Source organism: Poecilia formosa, unplaced genomic scaffold, assembly GCF_000485575.1.
Source record: "Poecilia formosa unplaced genomic scaffold, Poecilia_formosa-5.1.2 Scaffold53, whole genome shotgun sequence".
Classification (NCBI taxonomy): Eukaryota; Metazoa; Chordata; class Actinopteri; order Cyprinodontiformes; family Poeciliidae; genus Poecilia; species Poecilia formosa.
Window position 1 is genome coordinate 96,785 of NW_006799992.1, and position 21,509 is coordinate 118,293.

At 38.2% G+C, this 21,509-nt stretch overlaps 2 protein-coding genes across 2 annotated transcripts in view; both read right to left on the reverse strand.

Moving 5' to 3' along the window:
* Window positions 1-1,918: 1,918 nt before the first annotated feature.
* gpr6 (G protein-coupled receptor 6) lies at window positions 1,919-4,744 on the reverse strand. The gene is made up of 2 exons (XM_007552814.2): window positions 4,452-4,744; window positions 1,919-3,198 (listed from the first exon to the last, which is right to left on the reverse strand). The coding sequence occupies exon 2, from the start codon at window positions 3,187-3,189 to the stop codon at window positions 2,188-2,190; it is 1,002 nt and encodes a 333-aa protein (XP_007552876.1). The 5' UTR covers window positions 3,190-3,198; window positions 4,452-4,744; the 3' UTR covers window positions 1,919-2,187.
* A 5,181-nt stretch (window positions 4,745-9,925) lies between these two features.
* fig4a (FIG4 phosphoinositide 5-phosphatase a) overlaps window positions 9,926-21,509 on the reverse strand; it is a 46,250-nt gene continuing 34,666 nt past the window's right edge. Inside the window, exons 21-23 of the mRNA XM_007552815.2 lie at window positions 19,587-19,666; window positions 17,057-17,131; window positions 9,926-10,270 (exon numbers count right to left, since the gene is read on the reverse strand). Of these exons, the coding sequence (XP_007552877.1) occupies window positions 10,093-10,270; window positions 17,057-17,131; window positions 19,587-19,666 (333 nt within the window). The 3' untranslated portion in view covers window positions 9,926-10,092. The remainder of the gene's footprint in view (window positions 10,271-17,056; window positions 17,132-19,586; window positions 19,667-21,509) is intronic.

The following is a 21,509-nucleotide window of genomic DNA, read 5'->3' on the forward strand; positions in this document are numbered from 1 at the left end:
ATTAAATCAACCTTTTTCTGAAAATGACCTGAACCATACTATAGCCGGTGCAACTGGTTACTTTTAAAGCATTGTAAAGGAGCTAGTTTTTACCTGATTCAGTGGAGGATCAAAAGAGACATCTGTTGAGGTAAAAAAAAAAATCACTGAGTGAGTAAACATGACCGCCTCTCTGAGTGGCCAGGCCTGAGTCTGTGGTCTATTATTGGCCTTCAGTGTCCCTCACCTTTCTCCCACTTAACGTTCTGCCAAGAACTGACCGAAAGCAGCTCTGCGAGGCTGTTACAGAGAAGGAGATATGTATTAATGCTGTGTGAGAGCTACTGTCAAAAATGTATTTAAAATGGTACTTTCCACCAGAGATTAAACAGGAAAGAGAAAAGAAAGGAATGAAAACAACAAAGGCAAGTTTGAGTTGTTCGATTATGTTCACAAGGAACGTCAGAGGCCTTCAATGAACCCCATGTAAAGGCAGTTTGATTTTACTGGATTTTATTTAAGGGTATCAGAGTAAAAGGACTGGAAACACATTAGCCCTTCTCTAGATTTACTTGTAAAGATAGTTTGAAACCATGTATTGTTATCCTTCCACCACACAATAGCTTGTGTTTGTATGTCATATAAAATCGTGTGAAAATTCAAGGAGCCTTAATACTTTAACAAGTCACTTTAAGTATACCATAGAGACAAAACAATATAATCTGTGGTAGAAAAAAAATGAAGAGATCAGTTGCCAGTTGCTGCACCCTGAAGCAGCAAATAAAACAGATTGGAGATAAAAAAAAATTCTATCAAAAGAGTTGCTGTGTTTACTGAGCGCAACTAAGACTGCTGCTGATGTTTTTTTTGTTTTTTGTTTTTTTTAAAAAAAGAAGAAAATTCATCAAATCCTCCCACATACTTGTTCAATCTTGTTGCCAAACACGACTTTATTGAATTCAAGCATTTCAAGTAGAGTTTACCTATTTCTCACTGTTCAGCTTCAGGGTTACTGGGACCTGAACTGTGTTAGAAACAGTTTGATAAAAGCAGGTGTAAAAAACATTTATGAGGAATAAATTTCAGCTCTCCTGCTAGTAAGCGCCGATTTCGACTCCCTTTGGCACGCTGATGCCTCTCTGCTACCTGTTTAAACAGCGTGCCAGATAAACCGCCGTGTTTGTGGCTGCAGAGTCTACTTAGAAAAGGCAAAAGGCTTATTATCATTCCTGGCCATGCTTTGTCACACACACATCCACGTGCCTGCTGCCGCCTTGGCCCTGAGTCATAGCTGGACATGCTAAAGAGATGAGAAGAGTTAAAAAATATATAACTCTCTCAACGATTATGGAATGTGCAGACATGTTGAGTGGATTGTGCCTCATGTATTCAACTGAGTACTAAATGTATTGCCTAGTTTGACTTAATTTAGATATGTTTTACCCACTTGATTGGATGGTAACGCAAATGTCTGCAAATTCTATCAAAGAGCACATTTTCAGCTCTTATATTTGTCTGGGTTATTCTGCCTCAAACACTCGTGTTCACACACAAGCACACTGAGCAAACACGACTTGAATGTGACTGGCTGTCAATTTAAGCTATTTTCCAGGACTTGCTTTCACAGTGGGCTATTAGTCTATCCAAACAGACCCACCTGGCAGAAAAAGACAAAAACAAGTCACAGGAAGCAAAGAAACATGCAACAGTGAAGACGCGGGATGGCGAGAAGTCAGGACTTTATTCCTTTATTTGTTTGATACAAAACGGACTTTGTTGACAACACAATACAAAATAGAAAAAAATGGCACAGGATGCACACGGGTTCAAAACATTTAAACACATCCAAAGTCAAACAATACTGCTTTGGTATTAAAAAACAAAACACTCAATGAAGTGCAAAAATATTTTCCTCTTTTTTTTTTTCTTTTTTTTCCCCTCAGTTAAATACATTCACAGATTTGGTGTCCTTTTTTAATAACAAGAACTCTTGTTCACAGCATTTCTAACTTTTCTGAACTTGTTTCGAGACATATTAAAGTGCAGGTACGGTATCCACGCCCTATTTGTGACTGAAAAGCATTCACTGTCGGCAGTAAGCCAATTGTCTGGTTTGTCTTTTTGCTCTGTCTCTTCTAACACACACATACGCACACACACACACACACACACACACACATTCCTCCAAACACATCAGAAGCACCTTTTTCAGACCTCACTTGGTGACCTAGAGCGATAAGAGCCGTTGGCCTGAAAGCAGCCACACAGAAGCATGTAAATAGAGCGTTGGATCTCAGAGTTTCTGTAGGCGTAGATGATGGGGTTGATCATAGAGTTATAAGTGGCGGGCAGCAGCGTAGCATAGGTGTACACTGATGGATACTCCCTCTCACCTACAAGGCAGTAGATGGCAAACGGCAGCCAGCTGGCACCAAAGGTCCCCAAGATGATGGCTAAAGTGGACACCCCCTTTTTGGTGGCAACATAATGGGACGTGGCGAAAAAGTGCTGCTGCAGGGCGATCTGGTGTGCGTGTCGGCACACGATCTTGCAAATCTTAAAGTAAAGGGTCAGCATGAGCACAAAGATGACGAAGAAGGACGTGGCAAGGAGCATGAGGTTGCTCCGGGTCAAAGGGCGGACAATGCTGCAGGAGGCTGGCTCGTGCAGGCAGTTCCAGCCCAGCACGGGCAGCAGACCCAGCAGCAGAGACACCCCCCAGGTCACGATTAGCATCAGATGCACGCACTGCAGCGTCTTGTCTGAGAAGTACGTCAGGGCATTGTAGAGGGAAAAGTAACGGTCCACGGTGATGGCTAGGAGGCTGCTGATGGATGCCGTGAAAGACGCTACCAGAAAGCCCACCGTGATGAGGCTGATGGTCTCAGAGGAGATGACGTACTGGAACACAAAATTGAGGATTAATCCCATGCCGGCCAGCAGGTCTGCTGTGGCCAGGCTCCCGATCAGCACAAACATGGGAGTCCTCAGGGTGGGAGTGTAGAAGATGATCGCTACCACGATAGCGTTCTCGCAGGCGATGACGGTGCCTGACATGCAGAGCATGATGTCCCACGGGTTGACAGGGAACTCTAAGGGAGCGGCGGACAGTTCTAAGCTGCCATTGTGTTGCTCCAAAGACTCAGCCTCCATCCATGGGACGGGTTCTCCAGCTGCAGAGGAGTCATTCACAACCAGGGACTCGTTCATTGCTCCACACTGCCAAAGAGTAAGAGCAAGGTTGTTTTTAATGAAGCTGTCATTTTATCACGAAGTTACCTTTAGTTGGTAGAATATGGGGAGCTCAAAATGAAAGATTTTGTGAAAGGGTTGCAATGGCTTCAAAAGGCGCTTCAACACAATGACTGTTAATTTACAACAAAATATAATTCCAATGCCCTTTTGAAGATCAACAGATCCAACGTCTTATCAATTTAGTCCCAAAAAATTTAAATCGCATAGAAAGATTGAAATTATGTGACATAGACTCCGATTTAATTCTGGTTTTAATGCTACAAAGTAAAAACTCTGTTGATAAAGTAACTGGTAATTGGCAAAAAAAAAATAAAAAAGGTTGTCTAAGCAACACAGCTCATTGCATTTAGTCAGTCAGTAACTTTGCAGCAATCCCTCATATCGAGCCATAAAGTGCTTCAAGCTGAGTACTAAACTGAATTTAACAAAGAACACAATCAATCATCCAGCAGCATATGTAGAGAACAAGCAAATATTGAACTAAGCAATTCCCAAAGTGATAATATAATAGGAACATGGACTATAGACCGTCTGTTAGAGGAGAGCAATGTGAAATTTCCCCATAAAGTTTACTTTTATGTTGTTCTGTATATTTAAAGGCATGATTGAAATCACTCCAAAATGCTTTATTTAGAGATAAATAAAACAGCTGCTTGAGATTTCTCTCTCTACAAGACATGTAGATGCCCATCTTTTAAATTCATTCTTTTCTAGTAGATTATATAGTCAAACCTTTCAAATTCAAAGGAAAATAATCCTAAAATGTTTTTTGTAGATTCTTCATATATATGTATAAAAAAGTAGGTTGAACAGTAACTTGAAACTTGGCATATCTTTTCATAGTGCTGGTGCGCCAGCAGAGGAACTGTCCCCGGTCCTGAAAGATCAGTCTCAAAAAGTTAGGGTGCTTCTTAGCTTAAAGATTAAAGCTTGTGAAAAATATTCCTAAATGTTTTTAATAGCCACCCCACTCTGTTATTCTGACAGTTAAAAAAAAAATAAAATAAATAATAATAATCTTTTCAATTTCAGAAAAAAAAAACCCATCATGTCACGTGTTCTGCTTGGATTTCTCTACATCATGTCTGTAAAAAAAAGATTCAACTCCCACAATTCTTACTCTGATACTACCTGAAGACAAAACAATAATATAAAAGATGACAGAAGGATTCTATTTTTCAGTCTGTGGTACTTTATAAAAGGCTTAGACAACCTACCTTTCTGACAAAGCAGTGAGAAGTGGAATTGTCGTTCAATTCGAGGTTCAAATCGTAAAGAGGCGGAGAACGAAGGCGCTTGGGTCCCTCTCAGGTGAAGCCCTTGATCTTGTTGTGCTTCCCAGGCATGGGACACACACCCAGGGCAGGAGCGCTGTGAAGCATTGGCTGCTGTTCATCTCGATGGAGAGAGGTGAGTGTGAGGAGGCGGAGGAGGATGAGGAGCGGTATAGAGGGGAGAGACAGTCATGCAAGGAGCGCTTCAAACCGTGGAGACGACGAACGAGAGAGAGAGAGAGAGGGGGAGGGAGACAGAGAGAGAGAAAGAGAGAGAGAGAGAGAGAGAGATAGAAACAGTACATGGCTCCCTGTTCTTCCCCTTGGATTAATCCAACAAACAGAGTCATAAGAAAACTCCAGACAGGTTCTAGAAAAGACAGATGGATATCTGATTTGAAGCAAACACTTAAAATGTTGCTTTCTGTTAAAATCTGTTGGAGATTATGAAGAGCCCATCCTGTTTGAAGCAACAGAAATCCATCTGCACATGTCATTTCATTTTTTTTTAATTATAAAATAACAATACACTCTTACTTTAGCTACTATTAAGAATAAGGAATCCAGAAAGCAAGGAAAAGCTCAAACTGTTTATATTACCTACTGTTTTTGAGCAAACATATGAAAAGCTTAAAGTCATTCATATGTATTGAAGTAAAAGCATGATGAATAAAGTACAGTATTCTAAAATCTTAAAATAAAATTTACTCAGCGTTATTGCGGTTGTTGACACATCTTGTATGTTTAACTTCAATTTAACTTCAGTCACGTATTGGTCTCAAAATATCATCTCTGTAATAGTCAAGTAGGAAATATTAAAAAAAAAAAAAAGTCCATGCAAATTTTTAACTTAATTTTTCAATGACAAACCTGTGTATTTTTTTTCCTTTAGAATGTAACGAACTTTAATTATAAATTTTGAAGAAAACGACTTTATTAGTTGGAGTACATATTCTACTTCAGGAAAGTGCAACATGGAAATTAAACCAATAAACCTGCAGCAACATCTTGCTGAATATATCCTATGAAGAACTGCAACTATAGGTAACAGCAAGGTGTACCTAATAAAGTGGCCACTGAGTGCATCCATATGTATTGTGAAATAAACTTTTCAGCTCTTTGTCTGCGTGGGAGAGTGGTGCGTTCGAAACGCCTACCTCATGTGGCAGCATAGAGTTTACACGTGAATTATATATAGCAGAAATAATGTATTAATAGAGTATAGCATAAATTGAATCAGTTACATGCTCTTGCTTTTATTGTGTGAAAACAGTGTATTATTTCAAGCTAATCAGTGATGCGTTTGAGCTGCTGGTGAATGCTGAATTCAAATAGAGAGGATGGAAAGAGAGCCAAAGCAGCAGTAAAGCAATATGTAAACTGACTTTGGTTTCCTGGTAACAGTGGTTTGGTCAGCCTCTGTCAAGCTTGAGGGCTGCAGAAATCTTTATTCATGAGCTGAGTAGTCACATGAAGTGTGTAATATTTTATATCAAAGACTCTAAAGTCCAAACAGGATAAAAAAATAAAAAATAAATTTTTATTTGCCTTGCTAGAGAGCTAAATGGGCTAAAATGCCACCGAAACCAAAGTACTCCACTGCTAAATCCAAATATTCAACCTCTGCTCTATTTTAGAGGGGCCTTCCCGTAATGAGCTAAAAAAAACAACAACAACAAATCCATAGCTGTTTGCATTTATTCACCCACACCAATGTGCTCTGAGAGAGGCCTCAGCGTAATGAGACATCTGCCATTAGGAACAGAAAAACAGGACTATTTCATGAAAAGCCGCCGTTCCGTCAAAACAGTCCCATTTTTGGGAAGCAAACACAAACAGCAGAGCAGCACAAGGGGGCAAACACCTGTCTATGTAAACACAAGGCAGCGACTCACCCCTCAATACAGGAATGCCCTTCTAGTGATATTTAACAAAAGCAGAATCCGAGCATGTCTCTAATAGGCGGTGAAAAGGTCAATAACAAGAGCCTGCTCCCTCAGAAAATTTTAATAAAGAGACAACCCAGAGTGCAGGTGCTAAGTTTACGCTTAAGTAGTGGGTGAACAGATTTAGTGTAAAAAAAAAAACAACAAAAAAACAAATTGCATGGACAGGTGGATGCAGAAATGGACTTGGTGGTGACAGCAAAAACAAAACTCTGTCCTTGGTGACTAAATAGAGACACAGCAGAGAAATAACGCTTCAATTTCACTCATAAAATTGACCTACTTCCTACCTAAAAAGCTGCTGTGCTCACCCAAGGAAAGTTGTACTCTTTATGCAACACATCAATCATACAAATTGGATGGCTCCATCACTAGCTGTCACGTAATTAGATAAAAGCTGCAGAGCCACTGTTCAGTAGTGAGAATACAGTAAAAGCTATCATGACCCAAATTCTACAGGATTTCCATCATTTAACCAGCAAGATTAGTGCAGATATTAGCAATAAGCAAATATTGTTGATGCTTTTAAGCACAAGCGGTAGAAAGTGACAGTTCTTGCATGAATGGCCACCAGAGAGCCGCTCTTTTAGTTGCTGAAGACACGGGAGGAGTGAGACAACAACAGATCACAAACATCTGAGAGTGGCCCATTCAAAGTCCACATCAAAAACCCCACAGAGATTCTGGGGCAACACTTAAACATTACCTTTTGTTTCTTTTACTTCACTGTTATGTGCTGCTGTGTAAAAGTCGATCATATAAACACACATAGAGGTTTGTGTTAAGACTGAAACTCTGCCTTTATTTTCATATTGGTTTTAGGATAACAAAAAACAAAAAGCATTCACGTTTTCATCAGAGAAACAGTAATCTCAAGGACTTTTCTTCATCCAAAGAAACACTTTGTGACCCATACGGTGTTTAAAAACAAACCTATAATAATGAGGCGATGCAGTAGGTTACGCAACTGTTCTATTTCAAACCTCAACAGTTCAACCTGTACACAAACAGAAATTCATGCAGCCATGTATAATCACAATACCGCCTCTAACTTTAACTGTGGCTTATCCTGAGTAATCAAGGGTCTATTTTCACCAAGCTTCTCCACAGGTTCTTGGGCAGGCTCTTACTATTCGGTCATAAAACGAGAGAGAGAGAAAAATATGTTCACATTAAAACCGGTCTCTTTTAAATTTCACTGCATTTTTATCAGATAGTGACGGTCACCTGATATGAGGCATTTAAGTGCAGCTCTCCAAGCAGAAGACCGTTTTTGGGAATGGAGCAGCTCGATGAAAATGTAATCTGACAAGAGTTAAAACTTTGAAATAAAAGACATTCAGCTAATCAGAGTTGATAGGAGCCATTTCACAGGAGTCCTGTCCCACTAAAGGTCTTTTAGGCAGTGTTTGGCAGAATTACAGAAAACGTAACCGATAATTGCAACTCACACTTCTCTATTGGTTTACAAGCTACATGTTGAAGGGATTCAGTGTCTCCCTGTATTTCAGCCTCCAAAGAAGAGCTTAAACAAAGGAGTAAGAAATCTCTACCCTATGTAGTCTTATCTATTAAGGTAGAGAGCATGGTGTGAGTTATGCCGTCACACCCGAGGTGTCGCTAGCACCATCACCTCACTACTCTGCGGTCGACAAAGAAACCATGAGAACCCCGCGGCCGTGACGCAACCCAAAAATCATTGAAGCATCTCAACCGAGGCAGGAGAAGAAGCCTTCTGGGTCCACCAAGAGGCTCTTGTCACATGTCATTACTGGACTCCTGACATCAGCAATGCAATCTTTGCTCGCTGCAATTAAATGTCCCTGCGGAGTTTCAAAAAAATATAAATATTCATTCACGTTTAAAAAGAAACCTCTTCATTCGTCGCATCATATGCATACCATGCTCTTCCCTGCGCCTCCTCCCCAACTCTCACGTGGCACTAATGCTGTGGCCGGTGGTCAGTCTGAATGACGACTGAGCATTTATAACGGAGAACATTTCACATTTTCTGACACCTGCGCTTGAAAGCCGAGAGCCGAGGAGAGAGTGTGACAGGAGAGGGAACACAAAGTGTAAGGCAGCAAGGACGTGAAAGCGGGAAAAAGGATCTAATAGTAGGGGGAAATTAACACTTAAAAACGCTGCATGAAAGGTAAAATATTGGATTTATGGATGGGTAGCGAATTAGAGAGGCCAGATTAATGAAAGGCATCAGAAATACAATATGGAAGCTTCAGTTGTTAACTGAAAAATGCATCAAGCCACAGTAAAAATGTTTTTTATTGAAACTAGTTATAATACCACTAATATAAAGCTTCATTGGGTAAGAAGGAATAAACATACATGAAATCCAACTACATAAGAGGAATTTAGGGCAATTTTATTTGTGTTGCGCATTTTCAGAAAAGCAATGCTAAGTTCTTTACATGAATAGAAAGAAAATAAAACCCAACAGTTGTGTTCTTAAATATCAGTTTAAGTTGCATCAATGGGAAAATATATTCAAAACTATTCAACTTTATCATGTACTCACTGAATGCCAAGACAGCTATTTAAACATGTCTTAACAGCTTAAAAAGGCAGTTTCATCACATCCCATCACAACCGACCCTTTGAGGTCATTCATGATCTTGATGGGACAAAAAATGAAAATGAGTGCGATATCTCTGATCTACATAGCTGTTGGAATTAATATTACTGTTGCATTTGGACAATATCAAGAGAAGAGCCTGCCGAATTAAAATAATATTGATTTTATATATAATGTTACATGATGGTTTTTAACAGTATTCGTCAAAATAGCCAAGTGCACATTTGTGCATGCATAAGAATGTTCAAGGTCAGTTTTTTGTGCATTAATGTTGTTATGCATGCGCACCTCGAAAACAACACTTTCACAATGGAGTCCTCTGTGTAGGTTGGATAAATAGGTGTTTAATTTATTAAGACACATCTCATATGTTCAACACAACATAATGAAAATGGATAAAAATGTGTACCACTTTGTAAACTATGGAAGTTTAATGGTTCATGTTTACAGAAACGCTTCATATTTACAAAAATAAGCAGACATGTTTTTGGAATGATAAATATATGCAAAATAAAACATTTAAAAAGAGACAAACGATTAGTCAGAAATGACAAACTGACTCCAAATAATATGTTTTTTTTATAAACAGTTCAATGCCAGCTCCTTGCACTGTGTTGCATAAGATTAAAATTATTTACATAAATTCGCGCAACTTATATTTGCTTTTTATTCTGCAACTATTATTTATATGTATATATATATATATATATATATATATATATATATATATATATATATATATATATATATATATATATAAAAACTTGATCAAAGTTAAAATAATGTGAAAATCATATAAAAACCACCATCGTAGCCTTGTAATGCAGGTTTGCACAAATAAAACAGTCGAAAACTTATAAAACAGACAATATACAAAAGGCTTTTTTTATTTTATTATTATTTTTTAAGTCAAAATTCAGCTGCGTAAGGTCTTCTGTACATCGTCAGGAGAAATGCATACAACTTACCAGAGTCACGAGCAAAAAAAAAAAAAAAACTGAAACATTTTTGCCCGTATCATCATCCAGTTCCAGATATTTGGCTTTCACATGTATCTGTTCTTCACGTACTCCCTGTACATCAACATATCCTCCCTGCACAGCGCCCTCACCTGCCCGTGACCCGTCATTACATGGCTCACAAACATTTCGTGACTGCCTCTGTCCACTTGAGGAAGAGAGACGACATAGATGCTGTCATCCTTGAAGTGGGACACTGGTTCTCTGAAAGTAGACATGCAAGAGGATAAAGGCAAACTGTCAGACCAATCATGTAGCAACAGAAGACTAACACAAGCGGGGGGGAAAAAAAACCCTTCCATATATTTAGCAAAAAAAAAAAGAAGCTATTTTTATTTTACCAAGAAAAAAATAAAAAGCTTTGTGAATATCACGTTTAAAGCAGCAGCTAATGGCCACGCTGATAATAAAAGCAACACGGGGATTGTGGAGACGGGCACTTTTTCAGCAGCATATTAGATGTTTTGTCATGTTTTCCCAGAAACTAAACACCAAAGCATGTCTTTCCATCCAAACAATGAATTAACAAGCTTCTGCTTGTCAGATGGTCCACTCAGTCAGTCCGTTTGACAGCAGCTGGTGATCATACACGAGTAGAACAAAAAAAAAAAAAAACAGGACCTTGCCGGGAATAAGATTTCTGAAAGCAAAGACAGAACTTCAGGTAGACACAAAGGCATGCTTTCATGTAAGAAACTTGGCATTGGCTCTTCTAACTATAGGCACTATGCTGTGAATTCAAGAATATAAAGCAACTGCTGGCTAAACATTAGGAGCAAACATTTTTGATAAAAAAAAATAATGAAAAGGGAGAAATTGATGTCTGTACGTAATGTTAAATTTAAAAAAATGAGCTTCAGCTTTGACTTAATGCACCACAAGTCAAGTCAATGTGCTAAGGCGAGAGATTTTATACTTAATGATTCAACTGTTTTTCTCTTTTTGCTTAAAATTAACCCCTACATATAGAATTCTGGTATCATCTCCAACAAACAAAAAAAAAAAAAGTTTTCAGCTTTAAATCACAGATGTTAGGGTCTTTATACGGATAGCTTTTAAATGCATATGTTTTCTATGAAAATTAAACCTTGTTTCATCGCCAGGTTAGTTTTACTCCTGTAGTTACGATTTTAATATAGGATGACTTCATGTTTCCTCAAATAGTTATTCAGCGCTGCATGAGTTACAATTTTTGACTAAAAGCCTCGACCTTTTGCAATAAGAGCCATGTACACTTCTTAAGACTATGCTCGTCAACACATGGTGTCAATACGCAGCAGGAGGCACTGCCGTTACTAGATTCCTGCTATCTACTGACTGGATGCTTGTATGCAGATTCAGAAGAATGCCATTTTCTGCAGAGTTAGGACCAGCTGCATGCCCATACTACCAACTCTGTAAAACATTTAATCTGATATCTTACTTATTGGAATGTGATCAGGACCTTAGAACATTAAGAGTACTGTAGGATTTTCCAACGGTTTTTTTTTTTTTCCACTTTCTCTGACCTCAAGTGTGTAATGTCAAATGCTAATCATTTGACATTACACACTTCATCGTAGCATCGTAGTTGCAAACCTTAGATTGTAATAGCTTTGAACTTTTTTGTGCGCTATTCAGAAACCTTCACTTAGATTAGCGGTTCTCAAGGTGGGCGGTACCGCCCCCCGGGGGGCGTTCAGAGGACGGCAGGGGGCGCTGGCGGAATTTTTTACAAAAGGGGGGCGCCGGGATTCCTTTGGGGGGCATTTGGTCGAAGGTAAACTTTACACATTAAATGCACAACAATACCAGTTTAGACTTTGAGCAACTTGGTAAAACTGTATTTCGTAACATTAAAACATGCTTGGCTGCAACTGTATCGATGGCAGCTCTTCTCTTCAGTATTTGTGGCTTCTTGGCGTAGCTCCGCTCCTGCTACTGGTGGCTTCACCGCATCAGTTCAGCGTTACACCTGCTGATGACGTTGCTGTGATTCACTTTGTCTGGTATTTTTGTACATATTTTTTGGCAGTTCTGTGGTCATGTCAAAGCAGCAACTTATATTAAAAAGTGTTTTATTTCCGTTTGAAGGCTTCCCGCTTTCATGGAAGGATAACAGAAAATCGCTCTTATAAACATGTAATTACTAAAATCACGATACCCTCACTTTGTATTCCTCTGAAAAATTAACCCATTTAAATAAAGAAATCCCTCCATGGGTGATACCACGATAAAGGGTGTTCATTTTATAGCGCTAACACCGGTGCTGTAAGTGGTCCGGTATGAAACGGGTGTGACAGAACAACGGAACCACTGCACTTTTAAATTTCATTAATCAGAATAACGAAAAATGTTTCAGTTTTTTTAAAAGGTTTATGTCAGTCTGCCTTTTCCCCATCAATACATTTCCCGAACGCTGCACACCTTAAGGGGTTAAACAAAAAACGACGCGCACATTACGCAAAACTCTGAAACAGAAGAAGCGGGACATAAAACGGAGCAAAGAACTAGATGTGAATTATGGCATAAAAACAGAATCCGATGCTGAACGGGGGAAAATCAACACATGATGTGAAACACATGATGATTAGGCGGCACAGCACGTGATGAGTGAAGATTACTGATGGTGAGCATGCCATGTGGGTGAAGTTTTATGGATGATGCTCTGATGTCCCATTCTCCTGAAGGCAGCACAGAGCTGCACCACCAGAAACCGACGGAAACACGGAAGAGAAGAAGAGTTACGATTAATGTAGTTACTGTTCTATCCATGTTTTAATGCTGCAGAGCTCAGTCTTTTTGCAAATAGTTCAAAGTTTAATTTGGCATTGTTGTACATCTTTTATCTGGCCATTTTGTGTAATATTTAACAAATAGAAAATGGCACAGAACAAGAATATTTTTTCCACTCTGATTGGCTGCTGTTAGGCCTACCAATTTTAACTTGAATGTTCATTGCATTTTTTGTAGACACCTATGAAAATAATTTCTGTTCCCATGGCTTTTTTGTGGGAACAGAAAAAAGCCATTTTATCATCAAAATTATTTTTGATGATAAATACAGAAACAAGCATAAAAATCAAAACATCTACAATAGTGATAGTAACTTTAATAATAAAATAATAGTCAGTGCAAAGTAGCTTTCAAATTCTTTGGTGGGGGGCGGTAAGGACCTGGATAAAGGCTGGGGGGCGCTGGCCCAAAAAAGGTTGAGAAACACTGACTTAGATGGTACAATAAGCACAAGTAGATAAAATGGAACAAATATACACACAAGTGCAGAAATAAAGTCAGCTGTATTTTCTAATTGTGAAATTCACTTCATCAATTCTTGCCACAAATGTAACTTACATCTACATCTTGAGCAAAGTGGGTATATGTGTGTGTAATTTGTGCATGTTTTGGTTTTAAAATTTGCATTAAATCAAAAATAAGCCAAGAGTTACAATATTTCCTAAAGATGTTTTCTATGTGCAGATACTAATTGAACAGATGATTCAACCAGCAGCTCTAAAAAATGAATCAGATTTAGTTTTTCTTTTCCTGTATAGCATGTTAGTCTGCACTGTAATCCTCATCGGTGACTTTCACTGAAAAGGAAATTCATACCCTCATCTTTTTAATGCCCAACAACAGGAATTGGCAACAGCATTCATATAATTTCCGTTTTTATCTCCACCAATGGAGTCAGTGTCCAGTTGCCTATTCCGGATGGATCGATAGAGGAACCGCACAGAGGGAGGTGAATGAATAACGCGCCCCTGACAGGAGCCACACGTTCAAGGTGACGTAACAACTTAGAATAGCCCGGTTGCGCAACAGCCAACACACCTGTCACCACCTGTGGACCAGGCAGGAGGAGACGAAGAAAGGTGAAGAAAAAAAAAAAAAAAAAGGAATAATCGATAAAATTGAGACCACCTTCTAACTCAACTTATAGAAAACGTCCTTTTTCTTCATGGTTTTAGTTTTTCTTGTAGCAATCAAAGTTGTTATCTTAGTACCAATGAGAAGCCAGAATAGATTTACATTCACAAGTGAAGCATTGCGGCTTTCGCTACGGTGCTCCGCTTGATGTGATCAATATAAAACTTTACTAGAAATTACTTTGGATTTATTTTGAAACCAATGGACATGGAGACAGAAAAGAAGGACTAGAACCTAGAGAAAAAAGAAAAGAAGAGAACTGGGGCAAAAGAAATTAAAAAGGAAAGAAGGAAAAAGAACAGTGGAAAGAAAAGAGGATCTTGTAAAGATGCCTTCAAGAGAATCTACTTTTTTCTCCTGAAGTTTTATGTTATAATTATTGTAAGACGTCCAAATCAGGAGCTCAACATCAATGCCTTTTCTAAGTGCTACAATCTTAGGGTCTAAAAGATGATCTCATCTTTTAATAAAGATTAAAAAAAAAACATTATAAAATTTCTACAATCTCTGAATACAAAAAAAAAACTCTTTCAGGGTCATTTTTTACAATTCATTTAACTGTGATTCAACTGCACATGCTCTGCAGCCTTTGTCCTCACAAAGCAATGTATAATTGCAGGACAAATAATAAAGGGTTGCCACGTGAATTTATTTCATGCAGTGTTTTTTTTTTCTCCCCATTCTACTAAAACTTGTAGAATGCCTGATTATTTTCCAGCCAGATGTTCTTCACATTCCCATCCATAGATGTTCTCTGTGTAGATTAAATTTCTTTTAAATTTAACAAAAGAAAATCAGTTGTTTCCTAAACTTTTGCTTTACTATGCAGATTAACAGTGAAGAGTGAATTTGTGCATTAAGACTTTCAAAATACAGTATTTCCATATTTAAAATGTATTCAAATCGATCTGACATTTACTAAAATGTGATGAAATTATTGTGTAGCTGATTGCAGATTCACAGCAGTTGGTATTTAAACAATGATCGTGTGTTTTTTAATAAATAAAATCTAAAGTCTGATGTTCCAATGAATTGAGCTCTCTTATTCTGATCCCATAATGTATAATTCATTGCAACCAATTGTCTTACTTTGTCTGATTTAAAAAGAACATCTGCATGTGAGTTACTTTATCTCAGGGTCTCATGTGAGAGCCAGACAGGTGCAGAGCATCTTAGTGAGGCTTTTAATTTTTTTTTTGTCTTTTTTACTAAATAAAACTTTAAAAGTGAATACAGAGTTACCCTGGTTATCTTTTCCATCATTTCTAGCCATATAATTTTAGGTTTGTACTCACAATGAGATTAAATTACACACAGAAAACCTATGAAGGGAAATGGTTACACTGGACTATATTTAGGGGTAACAAATTAAAATGGTTTGAACGCATCTAAACTTTTCAGTTCTTCACCTAAAGAACTTTTGAATGCATAAAAACGTTTCCATGTCACAGTTGAGCACTACTTTCTTTTTATAACATAAAACATCAAAATACATACTACAAACAGCTCAAAATGTAAGAAAATGGTTCCAAGTTGCAGATAAAGGTGTCTTCTCTTTATGGTCGGGTTTTCTTGTTGACCTACTGCTGCTTAGAGTGGTGCTGGTTTAAAAAAAAAACCAAACACTCAGCTTTTCCTGTAGACTTGGAGATGAAACTGAAATTAACACCTCTGTTTCGAACTGCATTGTGCAGCTGCCAGGAAGAAAGAATTAAGCAGGAAAAGTAGAATTCAACTTTTGTCTTTAATGCTTGACAATCCCAAGGCCTTTTGCCCAACCATCAATTAAAATGCATTTAATCCATTTTAGATCAATTCTGCTCCAGATTCAATGATAAATAATGCGATGGCCGCTTATCTTGGCACTCAGTCGGCATGTTAAAGTCATGCATCCTTTTGTCTCTAATGCATCATATTGTCAATTAATTATAATTACACTTAGACAAATTATTTCAATAATTAAAATTACAAAAAAATATATATATACTAAAGAAAAATATGTTAAAGCTTTCAAGTTGCATCTGAAAAAAATAGGGTAGTAGAGATGTTCTACTTTAGGCAGAGAAATGTTACATCTCAGGATGGAGTATGTGCTTCCTTTTATCATCAAAAGAAAGAGTGTTTTTCTATGACTGCACATTGAAATTACACATGTGCTCGTGCATAGTGCCTCCACTTCCTGCTGGGTCAGGGCTGCAGCCGCAGCGAGAAGACGGCTGGACCACGCATGGAATGAAAAGAAATAAAGTAAGTAGCATACGCGTGCACAGCTAGAGGCCTTGCGGGAACCTATTTAGTTTTGCTCTTCTCCCAAGGAGACTTAGGGGGCGAAATTGTATTTCCAAGTGTTTTTTTTGTGACTAAAAGCTAATACGACAACGGTGAACAAAACTTAGCTGCACGTGTCTGAGTATTTCTGTGTGTATCTCAAAAAATGGTAACAATGTTTGAATTCAAAAAGTAATCAGAACATTTAGCTTCTTAAGCTATATGGCTATTTGTGGCTTTCTGTCCTTGTGGAAGATGTCAATGAGTTTCTACAGGACAATGGATAAGTCAACAGTATTCCACATGAGTTCATAAGCTATATACAGAATATGTTTTAAAAAGCTTTAATATCCAAATTTTCTCAGAGTCTGAACTTGGATGTTCATTAGCTGCGAGGCATAAGAATTGAAGTTAAGACTCAACGTTATTTTTGCTGTTTTCTGTGTGTTTGCCTCTGCTGTGTTTCCCTTTCTGAGTGTTTCTGGACCAACTTTATAAAATCAAAGGGCTCTCCTAAAAGGTTATGGATTTAGATAATTTGTGTTTGTACAACCAGCTCTAAAGACACCACAGGCTCAAGAGAAAGGAGAAGCAGAGTCAAATAGAGTATCAGTAAAATGAGATCCAGGGAAAAAACAGTGAATAAGGTTCGTTCGTTCGTACGTACGTACGTACATACATACATACTTGGGCATAACTCATACATACTTGGGCATAACTCTGTTATGTTTTGATATGAAAACACCACACTCTGGCATTTGTGCCGAACTGACATCAGTTCTTGTCGTTTAATGGTTCACATGTTTTACTTACAAGCAAATGATATTCGCCAAGTTTATTCGTTCTGTTTTCTCCACTGTGTGCTGGTTCTCACCAAGATGTGCAAACCTGCAAAAAGAAAAAAGAAATGCAAATTAAAAAGAAATTACCCTCTAAAGGTAAATTGTAACTCCTAACCCTTCAGTATCATATTATTTTCTTTATGGATATCTTTGAGTCCATCGTCTTCTAATTATTCATCAGGTTGTCCTCCCCCCCCCTCCCACCACTGGCAATAATGTGCAAAATCACAAGGGGATTCCTTGTTCTTGCTTATGATTTTTATTATTGATGCACTGATTAGTGGCGCTCTGGCTTTCGCTAACATCTTTAGAGCTGTTGCTACTTCCAGTTCCAATAATGAATGCAATTTAGTTCTTATTATGAGCCACTATGGTCGGGGGATATGAGCGTCATTCTTCACGACAATTTGGAGGCCAATTCCCTTGCTCCAATTACATCTGTGTCTGCCGTCATAGTCGCATGAAACAGAAAACAAAGAGCGCTGAAGGTGTTTGGAATACAAAGCGAAGCCTGGGAGTGGAGACCGTAGCGATGTGTGTCAGAAAGGAATCAGCCGGCACTAGAGAACAAAACAGCGCACGCCTCCACCGACTGGCAGAGAGCACTGGGCAAGTTTCTGACGGGTCCAGTCCACCGAGTCAACTGTGCCGCCCAACCCGCAAACACGCTTTCCCCAAAAATGTCACACGAGGTCAAGAGAAATAAGCAATATTTGCAACAATGTAGCTGCTATGTTAAATAATCAACCCATGATGAATTTTCTTTGAACGTTTTTCTTAAACAGCATAGGTTTTATAATACATCACAAAAAAATAAATTGTATATACATGACCCAACTAAAAGATGTGACCTGGATTTAACCAAGCAAATAAGTATGAACCTCCTACTGGGTAATAATGCCATTGGTGATTATCTGTCAGCTGGCAGCCAGTTACTTAACCCCAAATTAAGCAATGAGTGGCTTCTCATTTTCTTTTTCAAGCGAAAGTAACATCTTGTGGTTGAGGAAAAGATGTTGTTTAAGAAGTTTCCGGTCATCTTCATGCATTGAGCAGAGGAAACATCTACGGAGATTTTATGGAAACTGCAAAAAGTTAGCTTAAGAACTGTCCTGTGCATTAAAAAGAAAGAAAAACGTGTGGTCTGGAAAAAAAAAATTAAAAATCCAGACTGATTCTGATCAGCAATCACTTGAACGTTTGGTGAACTCAAAGCAAACAAAAAGAAAAAAAAACTAAAGTAGACCTCAGGGCTGTTTGTACTGAAAGGATACTTCACTTGAAGGTCGACTATAACAAATAAAAATAATCGGCCTGCTGGTTAAATTCCGAACTGTTCCGGGTCTTCCAAGGACACGAGAAGGCTGTGTCTGGAAAAAGACATTTTGAAAGCCATCATCAAATATTCATTTAGCTTCCGAGGAACAAATAGTTTTATTCAATTTCGAAGCCTCTGGGAATCTATTTATCAACACTGCTGGGTGCATTCTGGGGTAAAAAATAAGATGCAACACAGAAGAGAAACAGACGAGTGAGCGAGGGGACAAAGGTGGAGAAAGAACAGTAAGATCAGGATTGTGATGCACAGAGCAGGGCAAATATGACTATGTCCATTTATCAAAATTGATTATTTTTGCCCTGAGGCGGTGACTGACACAGAGTCCTTGTTTCATCCTTCGCTGGCCTGGGGACATATGAATGGAAATAAAACCTTTTGAAAATCAGAACAACACTTCTATTCAGACATAGATTAGGTATTTAGGTCAGATAAGAAAGCAATTATTTCAACGGCTAGTTGTCAGGTCAGAGAACTTGTTGCCTAAGCACAGCACAGACATTACTGGCATGAGAATAGATTGCGAGGTGAGATTCTGTTGTTCGAAGTTGCAGTGGTGACGGGACACGACGCATACGAAAACCACGAATGGCCAAAATGATTTTTAGCGGCCTTAATCTGGCGTAAAGGGTTTTTTCTGGTTGTCGAGCTTCTCCAGCTGCGTTTTGAAATAATCAGTAGAACCTGATGGAGATGAGATAAGCAGACAAAAAATAAAAAATAAAAAATAGCTGAACACTGGACATCTAGGGACATCTTTTTTATGACAATCATAAGGTTGAGTTACGCTTAGTTTTGTTTACCCATCCATAAAGTTAGCATACTTCTTTTGCTCCATGGTCCTGTTAAAATTCAGGCAAGGTTAGCTTCTTTAATCAACTCCAAGCTATGTTTTTTTTTTTTTTTTATTTTATTTATTTTTTTACCACAATTAGACATAGACAGTTTTATTTCAATTTCCACTGTTTAGACGGCTGGCAACATCTTTTTTTATTCTATTCATTAAAACAAAAAAAAAAAAATCTGTTCAGAGAAAAATAAAAGCATCCAACAACAGAATTCCTCAAAAACTAATGAACCACTCTATTAAACAATAAATCTGTCTTTGATGTGGACAATTTGCAAAAGGTGGGTCCATAAATGCAATCTATAGCACTAAATTTACCTTTCATAAATGAGCAAATCCTCCTCTGCGGGACACTCTGCAAGAATCCGATCCGTCATTGCTTGCTGCAGCTGGACTTCCTACAGAGGTGAGACAAATAGTAAAAAACGAATGTGAGCGGCACAGAAATAAATAAACGTGTTGAAGTATTACAGACGCGTCAACATCAATGTTACCAAAGAGGTACAAAGAAGACCAGTTCAGGACGTTCTTCTCGGAACATAAACCCATTCAGACAAGGTCATCGAGTTCAGATGTTCCTCTGCAACGTCTTCAGCAATTACGGCCACCCAAGGAGTTTAATATAAGCAGCTTCGACAGTAATTTAGTGGTGTCTGACGAGGCAGTTTTAGGTTTCTCCATGTTTGTGTCCTGTGGCCTCCTGGGGTTCTTTCGCATGGTGCCCAGTTCGTAGAAACACAAAATGTCCATAAAATGATGACCACTTGTCTAATCTTTTGCAAGAATTCATTTCTGCCAACTACGAGGAATGATGCACCATGATACAAACTCTACTAGACCTCTAAAGTTACCTTACGGCACCTGAAAAAAAGGTTTTAGAGGGTTGTTTTATCTATCTTTAAGTCTGCTGAAACGTGTTTTATGATCTGTAATGTGTAGATATGACCAAAAAAAAAAGCATATTCGGAAATATATCACTTAATTGTTTTATGAACTGGAGGTGATTTACATGCCTTCGTTTCGAACTGAAAGGAGCCTCTAAAGAAACAACAGACGGCTGGTTATGTAACAGCACATAAAGCAGCAACCAAGGCTAATATCCCTCTTTGTATTGCAGCAATAGTTTCAGCACTATGCTTTCGATTTTATTGTTTCTGTATTAATGTGAGCTGCACAGACAGGCGAATGAGTTGCACACATAGGGGACCATGAACAAAAAAAAAAAAAGCTGCTCTGAACACAAAAAAACACATAAGCACAAAAACAAAGATCCACAGATCCTGTCCAAAGCAGACAGAGACAAGAATAGGACATTTACGGAAAACATGAACTTATTCATACATCCACACTAAGGCAGAAAAAAAATAAAAATAACCATGTGTAGTTTAACAGCGAATGCGGTAATGATCTAATGTTTAAATATTTCAGCGTTTTCGTGTGTTGCGCTGGCACCAAATCCATTCTCAGAAACTGCCTGCAGGCAGCGACACACATAATGTGTTGCCCGACACGTGAGCCCCATGTCCAGCACCAGATGCATTTATTCATGACTGGATCATAGCTCAAGGTCCTGACAAGACAGAAAACTGAAGAACAATACATCATGACTCATGAGTCGGAAACAAATGGATGGAGAGAAAAGAGGCAGGCATTTTTCTAATCACAGTCAGACCTGTTGAGGTTTCTCAGAGCAGACTTTCTCTGCTCAGAAAAAAATGTAATTTCAAGGTTTTAATCGACGTCGTGTCAAAGAAGCAAAAAAAGAAAGAAAGAAAGAAAAGAAAAGCACAATACTTTTCTTTTTGTTTAAAATCCATTTAATTAGATGCAGACTGAAGATAACGGCTCACCAAAATCCCTCAACCACTTTGGGTGTAAACTCTCACTCCAAACAGCAGCTATTCAGCAACTGAAGTGACAGATGAAAATGGAACAGACCTTCTAAATACACAAGGGAGTGACCTAATTTAAACCTCTTTTAACAAGGTTCTTAAGATGTTTTAATTGTTTTGTTTTGTTTTTTTCTTATCTCAGATGAATTCAATTCTGTTGTTAGAACTGATAGTATATATCTTTGTGTCCAAACATCTTCAACAAGCTTTCATATGACGTCACAAGGGTGTCCCATGTTTACGGATCTTTTTATCACTGTATAAAATTAAATTAGAGCAGACATTAGCTGCTTTAAGTCATTTGGGTTTTCCAAGTTATTTCCATTTGGTAAATGCCAAAATAATGACA